The sequence below is a fragment of the Anser brachyrhynchus genome, assembly GCF_964034855.1.
Source record: "Anser brachyrhynchus genome assembly, chromosome: 6".
Lineage (NCBI taxonomy): Eukaryota > Metazoa > Chordata > Aves > Anseriformes > Anatidae > Anser > Anser brachyrhynchus.
In genome coordinates this window covers 13,420,754-13,436,454 of record NC_137700.1, presented here as the reverse complement: position 1 = coordinate 13,436,454, position 15,701 = coordinate 13,420,754, and the positions used below count along the sequence as shown (strand labels likewise).

At 37.0% G+C, this 15,701-nt stretch overlaps 1 protein-coding gene across 2 annotated transcripts in view; it reads right to left on the bottom strand.

Annotated features, from left to right (window-relative positions):
• NRG3 (neuregulin 3) overlaps nucleotides 1-15,701 on the bottom strand; it is a 404,839-nt gene that overhangs the window by 31,840 nt on the left and 357,298 nt on the right. For both annotated transcript variants that reach the window (XM_080596380.1, XM_080596381.1), the window contains exons 5-6: nucleotides 4,740-4,842; nucleotides 179-305 (exon numbers count right to left, since the gene is read on the bottom strand). In XM_080596380.1, coding sequence (XP_080452506.1) covers nucleotides 179-305; nucleotides 4,740-4,842 — 230 coding nt within the window. The remainder of the gene's footprint in view (nucleotides 1-178; nucleotides 306-4,739; nucleotides 4,843-15,701) is intronic.

Below are 15,701 nucleotides of genomic sequence, written 5' to 3'. Positions count from 1 at the left end.
AAAAAAAAATCCCTGCTTGGTGTTTTCTATTAACAGGCCTGATAGAAAACATTTTATGAAAGAGGTGAGAATTATTGTTCCCATTGCTCAGATGCTAAAAGCAACGTGACAATGTGCTGCCATCAGCAGCAGGAACACAGCCAGGCTATTAAGTGTTGTAGCTGGCAGGATTACTTACATTTTGCAGCTGGACTCGGCTTTGTGCCATACACTCTGACTTTGCCATCATGCTCGAAGCATTTAGGCTGTAGGTTTTCCTATTCTGTGTTTCTTTCAGCTGTTCATGAATTTGCTTTGTTTGGTTCCTGCAGAGAGAAATAAAATGTATGTAAGAAAGAGCTAGTTTGAACTACTACTATAGCTATGATATTTATATAACCATGGTTCTCTCTGTTAAAAACTTCATTGCACCGGATTAACCAGCTGAGCTAATTGACTACAGTCTAATATTTCAATGCAATGGTCATTTTCTGGAGAGTCTTAAGAGAGGAAGAAAAGAGCTTCTGTGTTTAAAATGTCTTCTATTCTCAGATTACTATAATAGCATCCTACTTGTTTTAGCGCAGATTTTTGAAAGAAAGATAATTTATTCCATACTTAACAATAGCTTGCATGCAGGCCTGAATATTAAAAAAGCATTTTGCTTGGATTTGGAAAGAGATTTTGGCAAACACAGCAGGCATTCACCCCTATTGGTTATAAAAAGTGTCAAACATTTCTGCTAGTAGCATTAGACTTGACCTAGTATCTTGCATACGCTGGCCAGCAGCAGCACTGCTTTGCTATGCTGCACACAGCTTTTGGACAGCAATTGGTGCTGAACCAAATTTCAGAAGGAAGTAAGCAATTTTAAGGAAGTGTAGATAAGAAATAAAGGAAAAACAGATGATGTTTTCTTCATTCTGTATTCGAAATTCTAGCAAAAAGGCTTCACTAAAATTTTGAAAAAGTTCTGGTGATTTGCTGCTGAAAGCATTATGACACGATCATTTTCATAAAATTCCAAGGAAATTCATGACAGCAGCTCTAGAGTTTGTATGATTGAGCATTGGACTTTGGGAATCTCTTCTGCACATATGATATTCTTAGGATTTCATCAGGAAAAAACAAAACAAATTATGCACTCTTGGAAATCTAATTTGGGTTTATTTGGAAAATCTGGGTTTCGAGTTCTTTCTACATTTATAAACACATGAAAGTGAACTGGAATATTCAGTACTTCATTGTTGCATTTTTTAACATTACAATTGAGATTCCAGAAGGTAATTTATGGAGAAAAACAATCTAATAATTAGTTTTACTTAATGTTTATGCAACCTAACATTAATATTAGGTTTATGTATATTCATTTTGCCAAAAAGCAGGATGCACAGTTATAAAACTAGAAATTATTAATTAGAAATTATTAATAATTCAAAGTTAATGATTAATATCTTTATAACTTTATAACTTTTATAACTTTATATAACTTTATATAACTTTATAACAATAACTTTTGGGTAGACCTGTGCGGTATCAAGAGTTGGACTTGATGATCCTTAAGGGTCCCTTCCAACTCAGGATATTCTATGATTCTATGAATATATTTATATATTTGTTTTCAAAACAAATGATCCTTATGTCTTCTACTTTACAGACACTTTGCAATAAAGTGTTATCTCAGCAAGAAAATAAAGTCACCAGTCATCTATAAAATCCAGCCATAAAGAGCAGCCCATTTTCTTTTTACTGTGCTCTCCCCTCTGTTGCTAACACTAACTTTCTTGATTACTCTGAAAGGAATAATTGGAAGGGCATAGTGTTTAATTCAAGTTCTAAACTTCCTCAGACGGAATATATTTTAAAGAAGGACTTTTTAATACAATGCTGCATAGGGAAGTGCATATTTCTAGCAGCAGGTATTTCACAATTGTTAGACTAAGAAAATCAGAGTCAGTTGCTTTATATAAACTTTTTTCCCCCTGGACCATGCAACATTCTGTTAGTAATAGTTTACTGTTTGATATATCAAGTTAAGCCCAAAGATTATCCTCCACACAGGAGAGATGCTTTGATAACTTGTAAGCATGATGAAGATACCTCTGCCTGATGAAAAAATCCTGAAGATCTGTTGATTAAATACTGCTAACACATTATAAGGTTTGACTCATTTTAAATTTGCTGTTTTTTTCACCTTTGAGACACTGGGCAATGTCACAGATACAATACTGTTTTATGTGGCCTCTATACAACCCAGTTTAGATACTCTTACGTGGGCCATGAGCTTCACATGGGTGAGCAGATAAAGAGGGACAAGCAAAATGCTTCCCTTAGGCTCCAATGACTGGGAATTGCCCTTTTGGAGGACAGTGTCCCAGTGCAACACATAGTGAAGGTGAGCCTGGTATTGAACCTCTAAGAGAACCGTAGAATAACTGGTCACCTGCTGAAGTTTGAGTCAAGGCACTGGCACAAAACCAACACGCAGGTGGATGTATGGCCAGAGTGAATCTCCGAGGATTTTGATGGAATGGTGCTAATAACAAAAGGGGGAAAAATGGGGAACAAAATCTCACCAGCAGTGAGAGCATTTAGGAAAATCTCTTCAAAGGCAAGAGAAGTTGCACGTGTTACTTCAATCTTCTTTAACTTCTGTCATCTCCAGCTATTTCTGCATATCCACAGCTTCCCCACCTCCTACCTTAGACTGGGCAAACCCTACTACCTTACCTGCCTGCCAGTGCTCATGATCTTCATGGATTCTGGTATGGAGAAAACCTATAGGTGTGTTGAAATTTTCCATGAAGGTAGTAGTGTCAGGCCAATCAAGAGACTTACTTTTTGGACAGTGCCAGATGGAACCACAGCCAGGGACTTGGGGATTAGTATCTTAAAATTGCTGCGCTTTGTATGTTTGAAAAGATCTCATGACAGAACCGAGGTGTCTATTTTCTCAATACTCTTCAAACTTCAGATCCCAGAATCTGGCATAAGCACACTTCAACTCTTCTTAGTAAATCTTAATTATAATATTTATAATGCAGATAAAATAATAATAATAATATAAAAGAAACCCAAGATATGAACCACTACAGTCCTGTGAGTGCATCTTTGAAGGATTATTTCTACTCATTATTTTTAAAAATAGCTCTCCCCACCACCTCATCAAAACTGGTATTTGGTATTTGTTCCAACCCAGCTCTTCACTATTCCCTACAACTCTGCAAAACCAAGAGGAACACAGCTAAAAAAAAAAATTCATTGAAGAGAGGGACATTTTATTCACAGTATGCTCAGTTGTTGACGGTATGTTCTTCCAACTGGCAATCCCAGTCTGCTTTCCCTGAATCTCTATTCATCAGCAAAAATCTCAGCCCTTTCCAGGAAGGACAGGAACACCTTATTCTTTCTTTCTTTCATTCTTCTGTAAATCTAAAATAAATGATAACATTTCTAATTATATGGCAATATGTCTGTCCCTGCTCACAATTTAAACTGCAACTGAGAGGAACTGTCCTGCAACAGCACCCTCCTAGCTAATGTCATTGTCAGATTATAGGCTGAAAGAACAAGTAAATGAAATCCCTCCAGACAGAACAGATAAGAGAGTTTAGACAGAACATGAACCAACTCAACTCTTTGTTCATATTATGCACAAAGTACCACTGAAATTTGAAGGCAAGTGCGAAAAAAAAGAGGCTTGGTGACTTTTCCAGTGTGTTTTTTTTTTCTTTTTCCTGATAGAAATGCCAAAACATTTTTTTTTCCTATAAGAAGTACCTCTCATCATGATAGCATGATAGATGCTTCTGATAGTAGCATCTCATTTCCTACCCATTAGAATAAATTTTAAATAAAAGCAGGGTCGGTGGGTGGGGTTTGGGGATTCAGATAAACATCCAAACTTTTAAATAGTGGAAACCTCCACATTTTTGATTCTCAGTCAAATGCTCACCATGGCTAACCTCATACAGGTTATTTTATATTATTAATATTTTTACATTAATTTATACTGATGTGCGTTCTCTCATTAGCTCCAGTTGGAACAGGAATGAGGGATGGCAATCATAGAGAACATATTTATAAATACAGTGGCATTGGCAAGCATGTTATGGAGTTGCTATGACGCTTGTGCAACTCAAATTATACACAAAACAATAAATATTAAAAAAGAATGTTCAGTTGCAGAGATAAAAACAGAACAGAAAGTATTTCATTTGAAAATTGTTTAGTACAACATGATTCCATCTTATTTATAGGTCAATGTACTTATGCATTAGAGATACTCAGTTATGCAACTTTGATCAGCAGCTTACCACTATTAGCTAAAGGTTATAGTTATCTACAGAAAACTTACCTGTTCATGCATTTCTAACTTTTACCTTTATTCCCAGCATACAGAAACAAGAGCGGACGTTAAGGAATATGAAATGAAATGCAAAAAACATTTATTATCAAAATAAGGAAGTGATTATCACACTAATAGTAAAAGGCACAGAATCATTATTGTCAAGAAAAAGAACTGGAAAGGTCACAATCCCTTCTTTCCTGCTATCAGAAAATAGAAAGAAGAACATGTAATACTTCTATTTACTTTTTTTTGTTGCTGTTTTTTGATTTACATAATCTACCCATGGAGAACTGTTCTAGCCTGTCCAGAAATAATGATTGCTTCAAGAGGAGGGAAGAAACTGAAGAACTGGAAAGCTATAAAAAGGACAAAAGCTAAAAAAAAGAACACACTAGACAAAGGCTCTTACTTTGTTTTGAAGTAGAACGCTGCACAAAGCATGCCCACTACGACTATGCCAAAGACGATACAGGAAATAGACAGCACCTGGCGCTGGTACACTTCTTCGCTCTCTGTGAACAGCAAAATTGAGAATTATGAAGGCATCAGAAAACAGTATTTGTGAAAAGTGGATTTCAGCACAACATGCTTTCACTAATGATGGACAAATATGGGAGATTTTGGAGGTCTAGGTCGGCCAGATCCTCAACAGAATGCTTGAGTTGTGGCCTCCTAGAAAAGTTTTAGAAAATGGTTCCCAAACATGTTGAAAGATACATAATCATAAAACCCAGGAAAGTTTAATATTTTCTCTGCCCTACATGATTTTTCCAGCTCCACTGTCAATAAAGAGCCCTGCAACCATGGATTTTTACTGGCTTAAGGCAAGATCCATGAGAGCTCTCGGAAGAGCCCATAAGACTCAAGAGTTCATTTTGAGCTATGAAAAAAATGTAAGTTTTGTTTTGAAATTACAATGTCTTTACAATGATTACGTCTTGCTCCCATGTCATTCCCTGTATTTGAAGCTAATGTACAACATACCACAGTGAAAAAAAAATTAATCAACTTGGATGGAATCCACAGAATGCTATGCTACAATGCATCAGACATTGCTTTCATGGGAATCTCTAGTTTTGGAAGTGATTTCCTTAATACATCTCATCATCTTCTAATTAATTTCAAAACAGGAACAGAATGGAAGTTAAAAAAAAAAAGAAAAAGCTAAGAAAACAAGAGAAAACACTCATTCATGACAGCAGACAGAAGCTGATAGGCAACTGGAGCTTCACACACTGAATTTATCAACAGCTCTGTGTTATACTTTATTTTTATTATTTCAGCTTCTTGTCTAGCCTGAAGTGCTATCATGCTAAATAATTGTTTTATAATCTGTCTCTCCAAACATACAACATATAAAATAATCTTTTCATTCATATATTTGAGGTAGAAAACCAACATGTCAGATTATCAAAGCACAGAATATGCACTGTACACTGATAAAGCTACATTTCCTTTCTAGGTCAGAGATCTTCAGTGCAGAACCCCTGTCAACACGAATACCACTCCTGTGTTAAGTAGGTGACAGTAACTCCAAGTTCTAGGTTCGTAAGGCCCAGGTTTGTAAAAAGAAAAGAATGAAAGACAACATCAAGGTCAATCTGGGCAAATATTGAAAAAATCAGCACCTAATTGGAATGTCAGTCAAATACCAACTTGCTTTATTATTATGACTGAATACTATGTACAGTTTCCTGATCAGTACTAGTTATTAATTTCTCAAGAAAAAATATACAGACTAACCCAGTGCAGTTATGAAACACTTGGAATCTTATTCATTTGTCTCTAGTAGAAGTCCCAATTCCACTTCATAAGCTATTTCAAATAAAATTACAAGTACCAAATCTTTATTTCTTAGTTACTTCTTTACTTGCTCCCTCAAGAGCAATACAATAATTCAGAACATTCCTGATAACATTGCAATAAAACTGATTCCAATAGAGCTTTAGTCCCATTCCTCACTGCATGAACAAAATTTGGATCTAGACCGTAAATTCTTACTGGTACTGAACTGGGGTTTCTTGTTTCTTTTTCATGTTTGTTTTTAATAGCCTATCTAAACACAGAGTTATCCACCCTCCATTTCCACTACAGTACACAAAAAGACTAACCTTGTAAATTTTGAATCATGAAAGGTTGAGGTGGATCACACTGCAAATAGTTAAATAATTGTTCAGTTCCATGATTGCTAATCTATTCTGACTGAATACCAATATCAGCACCTTCTGCCTAAAATCACAAATAAAACATACGTACTTATAAACTGTGATGTCACTTAGACATTACATATCATTACAACAAACATACATTTGGGTTAAATGAAATTGATATAAATTGTGACAAAAGGGTTTTTTTTTTTTTCTGTTAACCTAGGTATTCATTAAAAACTTTATTTCTTTTGTGGCTTTGTCAAGAAATGGCGAGTTTCATGCAGCTATGGCCTTTTGTCGGTCCTGAGTAGCTATCATTGTCTTGTTAAAGATGACTTTTGAATATATTTTACCAAGATAAAAGCACTTCAGAGACTGGACAATATTACCCTGCTCAAACAACTATGTGGAGATTTAAGTCTTTTGTATAGTCTGCTTAATCACTGGTTTTCAACACATACTGATCAATGCTTTCTTTACTTTTTTGCTTATTCTGCATAGTGCATATTTAAATAATTAGTTAGTGATTAACTATACTCCATTTCTTAGAAAACTTTGTTCATTTTTTATATCCTTTAAATCTGTGTTTGTGTATTGGACTCCACCATTTTTCATCTTCAACATCTTAAAATATAATCAGTTTAGCATTTTTCCAGTCTCTAGTCTTCCCCCCCCCCCCTTTTTTTTTTTAAGAAAAAAATGCCAAACAAAAACAAAAGCAAATACCACCATCCTATTGATGGAAATTTCATCTGCATCTCTCTGCAAACTTTCAAGGTCTACTCATTGTTGCCATGATTTAACCCCACCATTGCTCTAAACGCATATAGCTGAGAACCCCTCTAGCTGAGGGGCGCAGAAAAGGGCCTTTAAACCTAACACAATAAACCAGAGGGCTATAGCTGAGTTCTGCTAAGTACTATAGCTCTCACAAAACAGAACACTGATGAAATTCAATGTGCAAAAAAGAGAACTGAAAATTACTTCTCCTTAGCTGTAGATGTGCATCAAACTGTGCACACATGTATTTACATACTGAAACAAACTTTCAAGATAATCTAAAGTGTGAGTGAAATTATATGTCTCTTTTTATTCACAGATATTCATACATTCCTTGTGAAATAGATCACCTTAATTACATTCTATTGAAATAAACACTCTAGGGAGAGGATTCCTCATTTAATAAGCATCCAAGAAAATATTTCAGGTAAAAAACAAAATATAAACTGACGTGGATATTCACAGATAACCCAACTAAGGAATTAAGGTTACAGAAAACAAACTCCATCAAGCATTCAAATTATACCTATACCAACAAATCTAAACCAACAAAAATACAACCACAGAAAACAGTGCTGAAAAATAAAATAGTAAACTGTTTAGATTCAGACTATTTTGTTTAGTGAAAATTATGGAAAGAATGATCCTTCCAGAACACCAAGACAAACTTATATGGGACATTAAGCCTCTTAGAAAGGTCAGTTCCTGTAGGCAAGCCCTCATTCTCCATGTACACTGCAACACGTCTGGCCCAGTTTTGTTTACACTATTGATTCTTCCTTATTTTCATTCTGGCAACAAACTTGTCTTGCCCTTCGCCTCTGTCCCGTCATCCTACTGAGCCTGAATTTAAAACTTCTCATTACCGTAACTGCTCCTTCGTCTAAGCTTATTTCACGTATTTCCTACTGTTATAAAATACTAAATTAACTATTGGTGACCCATAGAAGCAACGTTTCTTCCAGCACTCACAGCACAGTCAAATTTCATCTGTCTGTCAATGAAAAAAGTACATGTCATATTCCAGGTGCCAGGTTTCTTTCTGATTCCCTTGCTCTTTAAAATTTACTTTTAAAGTCTGTCATCTGTCTGCTTTATGCATGTGGAAAGACCCACTGATGCATACGCATAAGACTTTAAAGAATAAAAAGTGTAGGACAGACACATTTTTCTTATGACTGTTGCTTCTAAAAGATATAGTGGTTTTGTTGTGTAAATAAACTGAAACCTGCCTCTTCTTTGTAACTTTACTATAAAAGGAAGAGCACTGATAGAGGGTCCTTGGGAAATATATATTTCTAGCCATATGACTGAAGAAAAAATAATTCAGTTAACTACAACAGATTACATTAGTCTTTGTTAGCCACTAAATCCACAATATCATTACCAGCTGTAATCAGCTGATCCTCTAACTTCTATTGTCTATTTTCTGAATTCGTTGAAATTTCTTAGGAAGTTATTTCAAATATAAAGAACTGCATTGTGCATGTGGCCTAAAGAAAATTATAACAAAGCAAAAATAGTAACGTTTTTATACCTCACAAGCATCATTTGCCACTTACAGGACCCTTATTGGTGTCCTGTATCCTCAGAGGACGCTGCAGAAGTCCTGAATACAACAGAGGAAGACTACATGGAAACTCCATTCACATCAAGATTTCCCATAAAATATGGATTACCATAAATTACAAGACAAGCGATTAGTTAAGAGCATATTTCTCAATATACTTATATTTACACGTGACAAATGTTGAACTATATAAGGCATTCTAAATTTAATTCATGAAGAGAATAAAAAAAAGCATGTTCTACAGAACAATCTGCGATTGCCTCAGAATCAGACTCCCAGCTCTCCCAAGAGTTTTCCCTGTTCTTTCACTTGCAAAAACCTACCATACAGACACACTGCCATATGCTGTGTCTTGTTCTAAGGCAGAATGGTTTAGCAGTTGAAATGTGAAAAGCCACAATTCAGAAATTTCTTTGACCTTGGGTATAGCAAGATCCTTCTTCTTTCTGTAACCGTGATGGTAATATTGCCTCTCCTATTTCAGCGGATAGCATGATAAACTTTAATAAACATCTTCACCTCTAAAAGAATGAATTCTACGAAAACATATAAAACTGCCCCAGATAAGTCTGTTCCAATTTCTTTAAGAGCATATGCATTGCTTCATATAAAATACCATGTTTTATTCTAATTCCCAGATACCTTTATTAGTCACCAAGTTTTTTTCCTTCAACTTTTGTCTGTGTGGATTTTTTATTTATTTATTTTAAAAAAAGCTTCAAATCTTCACTTCGGCTCTCAAACTAAAAATGGAAGTTTGTATCCACTATCATTTACAGAAAGGGCAGAGTCAAGGTTAATTGCACAGATTCACATTTCAGACTGGAAGCAGATCAAGCTAACTTCTGCTGGAAAAAAGTTCATAAAGCCTTTCATAGTTCTAGTACTGATTCTCTCTTGGGAAGAAGTGTTACATGATTCTAACTGTAACAAAGCTTAACAAAATACATTTTCTTGTGCTTGTGAAATGTCTGCAGCAGAAGGACCTTAACAAGAGCAAAGTGAAATAGATGAAGTGCATTATATATTATAATTGCGTAATATTTTATATTGTTTGACTATTGATATTTAAACCTAGTGAGATCATTTTCTGTGTACACAGAAGGCAGAGAGTGAAAGGATGAGTGCTCAACCTCTTTGAACAACCTACTTTGGAGTACTTGATTCTACAATATTAATACTGCATTAGCTATAGTTTTGCATGGAACATTAAAAAAATGAAGCAATGAATTAAGTATAAAGTTGAAGAGTCATCATGAGAAAGGGACACAAAGGCACATGGCTCTAACCTTGAGCTCTCAAGCAGATATTTTAGGTTGGTGAGTGAAAGATAAAATTTCATCCAAAATTTAATAAACCAAAATATCCTGAAAAATTCTTTCAATTAAACCCATCCTTAAAAAAAACAATATAAAACAAAATAAAACAGCAACACAACTCCACTTTTTGGCTTTTTTTAGAAAAAAAAAAAAAGAAGAGATAGGCTAATGTTACATAAGAATGTCTAAAATGCAGCTACAATACGAGTGAACGTGCCATTATTCTTAGTAATTGCTACTTGTTATGATGTGATGATTTGATAAGCACTTTTAAACAGCAAGATCATAACTCTGAAGGTAAATTAATTTTAACTTTGGTTTCCTAAGAAACACCATTTCCTTTTATCTGCAGGCAACTTCAGAGTTTGTGTCAGCTATAAACAGTGCTCAAATATAGCAAACTTTCAAAGCCTTAGTTAAGTATTTTCAATGTAATAAATTTATTAAATTTTAGGATTGAAGTAGGTCAGTAAGCAGCTAAGAGATGAGGGGTAGCTTTCCCTTTCTAAGGAAATATCTGCTTATGAGTTTTTGTGTATTGACAATTCATGACTAGCACAATGCAATTCTGTTCTGTACTTTATCTCTTTACATCCTACTTCTACAACTGATAAGGTCATTTATTTATCAGCAAAATTCATGACCTAAGTCTCATCACACTCTTTCTGTGCACGCTAATTGCTAGTACTGAGCTGCTACTGAACTAATAGCTAAAAACATGTGTTTTAACTAGTAGGTAGGACTTGAAGACCTACAATCAAGTCTTATTCTTTATGCCACCTTTGTTCACTGAGAATCACAGACGTAAGTACCTCCAGTTTCTACTGCAGATACAAGAGAGAAATTCTGTCGCTTAAAGGATGTCTTTCACAATCACACCAGTCTCAGTGATGGGATCATACTGATCCCATCATGGTATGGGATGGGCTGGGAGCATGGAAGGACAACATGCAAGAAAATTATAATTTAGTTGCGCAGCTAAACACCAACTCCGCACAGTTCAAGCTTCTTTTGTGTTGACAGCACCATTGACCATTCTCATATAATGGTTTCACAACCATTTGAATTTGCAACATTTTTGCATTGTACAGAAAAAAGCTTCTAACATTTCATGAATATGTAAAATTCTTCAAAGCATATATCACAACAGCTTAAAGACTGCGAAATATTACAAATATATAATGATTATTTTCTTTGATTAAATAACATTCTTTCCAGAAGGACTTAGGTACCCTTTTTTTTTTTCTTCCAATTTTTACATTTCTGTGCATACTATTGATTATTTGCCAGGTCCTATTAACCTTTCAGAACACAGATTTCTCATACGTAATATACTACTCTTTTGCTTTCTCTGTGTAAGCACCAAAATTTTGTATGAGTCTTAAGCTGGGAGATGGGGGGTGATAACAGTATACTATCTGGACTCCAGAATGATGATTCACCCTCTTTCTACCTTAAATTTTGGCTGCTTCTTGGTATATCTGATCACCTTCTCTCTGTGATTTTGTTATCTTCCTTTCTTTATCTTTTTATTGTAAATCTAATAACCAAACACAATTCTGCATTTTCAAAATGTCTTTGCTATCACCTTTTTTTCCTCCACCATCAGCATGAAAAATTGTAATATGACCTTCTATTTCTGCTAAGTCTGTATTCTCAAGGGCACATCTGAGCCTTCCATCTCTCCTGAGGCCCTGGTTCAGCTATACTTTGTGCTGGTAAATGCAGAAAGCAGAAGGAAGGACATTTAGCGCAAGCTTCCTTCATGAGTTAGCGTGTACCATGGTTTCTTAATATACATACAGATAGGCAGGGACTAATCCAAACACCATTAAGTGCAACAGACGTTGGATCAGATACATAATAATTGCACTTTAAGTCATTGTATACATAACTACATAAAGATAGCTTCTTAGATGTTTATTACATAAAAATATTACGACCTTATAAAACAATAACATTATTTAATTCTGGTTTAGTAATTCCTTAGCTGATGAGGGTTTTTATTCTGAAAATCATAGGCACGGCTAACATCTAATATAATAATGCCTTAATTTCCCAGCTGACATTCTATTTGATCTCAGATCTTGCATTGATATTACCAGCAAAGCCCTGTCACTGGAATTTCTCCCACAGGTGAGGCTTACATATTCTATAACTTGCTCACTTACTCATATTGAACATTTCACTCAAATCTCAAGCTAAAATCAGAGCTGCCAAAGTATATTTGACAGCTACTGTTGATAGCTACATTGTCAGAAACTCACAGTAAGTCAAGCAACATTATAATTACATGCTGCCTCTGTTTTGACTACTGCTGTTTTAACCAAGGTGCTTTTATAATTTCTTCTATTTCACAAAAATACAGTGTGAGCAGTGACAAGAGAGCCACAGAAAATGACTGTTAATAACTTGAAATATTTTCTGCTTTTCTTCTTCCTAAACTGAAACAGAAATGTGGTCTTTTACCTGGGAAGGATCTGGATGGTGAGGGCACAGAGCAGAAGGTCAAGGTCTTACTTGGCTGCAGACAGATGTAATGAGGGATGCTGCATTGCTACTGAAGTACAGCAGTTTCTGAACAGGACTTTACAGGTGCACGTCTACATATTTATGCATTGTTCTCTTTTTGTTCCAAGCCCCGACTCCTTGACCTAGCTCCTCCTCCCAAGCCAGTGACTAAGACAACATGAGATGGGACAAGAAGGAGAGCGACTGCCAGAGGAAGCGAGTCACAGAGGGTTGCGTCAATTTGTGATCCCCTTGAAGCCATTCCCAGTCGAAGCTCCCAGGTATGTGGAGGATTAAGGGACAACATACTTGGGCAGTCACTACTGTTCTGAAGTTCCCTATCTACCCCATGAGCCAATGGAAACTGCAGGTAGAGACCTGGTTTAGTGTGCACTGTCCCTCTCCTCTTCAGGTGCGCTGGCATCCCCCTCACCTTGCCACAAAATATCCCCATCAGTCAGGCCCACACCACAGCACGTGCAACTTTGCTCACCACAATGACTACAACACTTAAGGCAGGATAAATCCCTACAAGCAATCAGAGAGAAAAACAGCCTATGTTGGCAGAGAGAGAAAAATCAACATGGTGCCTGTAAGCAGCTATGTTCCTCCTTTAATCCTCTGGAGGCATTTTGCCAGTGCGAGGGGATAATGCATCCAGTTGTTCATACCGAGCAATGGTAGATGCTTAACGTGTACTAATGTGAGTACCAGTGTTAAGACACGATTAAGCCCTCAACCCACAAAACATCTAGCAGAGCCGCTCCGCGTGCTCACCCACGTTAAGGGATCTGCTTCGTGTATTTGGCAGTAGCTGCAGGTAGGCAGCAAGCTGCTGAAGCCAAGTTGCTCAAGTGCCAACTTGTAAGTATATACGACTGTTGGGACTGCTGCACTGCAAGCCTTTTCAGATGCCTTTGCTACAGAAGGACTGAAGAAGGGGATTAAAATCTTCAGCAACTGACATATTGCAAGACATCCATTATGCCACCTAATTGTATTCCTAGATAAAGCAAAATTCTTAACACAGTTAAGAATACACTTTTCCTTATTCTTGTAACTTCTCTCCCTGGCCTCACAAAATGAATAAATGCAAAAAGCAATATATAGTCCAATCCTGATATATGGATATATTTAGATTAGTTTTAAACACCAGTTCAAACCATAAAGCAAAGGGATGCAAACATATGCTTGAAGGTAAGTGCGTACATAAACATGAATACATTTTTACTAGTAGATTTTTGAATTTCAGAATCCATGACACATGCTGATTGTCCTTCGAGAATGAAGCGCACAGTGTCAGAAAAAAAATTCATACACTTTTCACTTTGTACAGTTGCATGATTATCCAAAACCATACAGTGCAACGTAACTTCTTCCAGTGTACAGAATAATAACAAATCAAACTCAGTAGTGGAAGTATTTTCAGAATGACATATGCAATCAGTTTACAGTTAAAAGCAAAATTATCTCTCATCCAGAGGATGTTATTGAGAAGATGGAGGCAGTAGCGCATGGCAGGAGGACAAGACGAAACAGACAGTATTTGAAATGAGAGTTTCCTGCTGGGTGTAAGGAAAAACAACCTCCCCATGAGGGTGGACAGGCAGGGAAAAGGCTGCCCACAGAGGCAAGGCCCTCCTTGCAGGCTTTCAGCAACTGAGGGCCCTCCCAGCCTGAATCACTTCATGCCTGTCTGAAAGGAGCAGCTTTTCACAGTCACTGTACAGCGAGCTGAAGGACACTACACCAGTGTCAAACGCACCCAAGCGAAGCTGACCAGTGGTACCAGTAATAAGCACTTCTACACAGAGGGCCTGGGTGGGCGTCACAGGCCAGGAGCTGTCACGCACCGCAGTGATGCTGGCGGCAGCACAGGAGCAGCTCTCGATGTGCTTTGTAACACCTCTGTTTGTGATTTTTATCTAAAAATTGCAAATGGAAATACTATGCCAGAAGCGAGAGTCTATCTGGTTCATCACATTTTAGCATAAAGCTCACTCCACCAACCAGTCACGGCTAAGTGTTTTCTGACTCACGCTTTATACAACAATCATTTCTGTACCCCTCAGCTTCATGCCTTTAAAAAATATTCACATTATTTCCTGTGGCAGTCAGGGTGGACAGCTTATGACTATGGGGCCAAAAGAGTGCTGAGCTTTGAACAAACACAGCTGAAACATCACAGAGCAGAGTATGGTTTAATGAAAAGAATGAGCAGGCTTGGAGAGGCTGAGCACAGCAACACAGGCAAACGCAGATGAATAGCTGGCAATAACTCCTTGGCCTACTTGGGCCTGTCTGTGACCCAGCTTTCTATTCAGCCTGGGCGAGACACATTTTGAAGAGCTCAGACAACACTGGGTGTCAGAGGGAGGGCAGGCAGCAGGAGCCCGCTGCTGCATCACCTCTGCACAACAGCAAGAGGGGAAAGAACACAAAGGACTAGTGGGGCTGCCAAAGGCAGTGCTAGGTATGACCCCCATGCCCTGGAAGAGCTGCGAGAGATCGTGGTGATGCCTTTCTAAGTGCAAAAAATGTCATGCTGAAAGGGCTGAAAGGCATCCTTGCTGACCAGCCTGCTGCCTCGGCCAGTCCCTAAGACAGTGTTCTCTCCCCTAATCTGGAGTTTCTCATCATTTGAAACCGTATTCCTTCATATTTCCTAGCAGCTTTGAATAGTTATGATTGATTCTCCCACTGTTAATCTTAAATTCAGAAAAAATCCAGTTTGCATTATTATTAAAATGGAAATTAGATGATCTCTGCACATCTCAACTGTATCTGAATATTTCCTTTGCTGTTAGTTGTTGCTAAAACCAAGGAAGATACATTGCTCCTCCTGGCTGCCCTTCGTGCCCTTTGACAGCTGCTTGAGTGGGACTAAAGAAGAGATTCCCTTGGATGTCCCTTCTTTACCATCTTCTGAATGGCATACCTCTAACACCTACTCTAAGGCATAGCCAGAAAACACGGTTCATCAAGTTGCTAACATATTGCCATCACCAATTTAAAATTTTCACAATATTGTCAGAGAATGA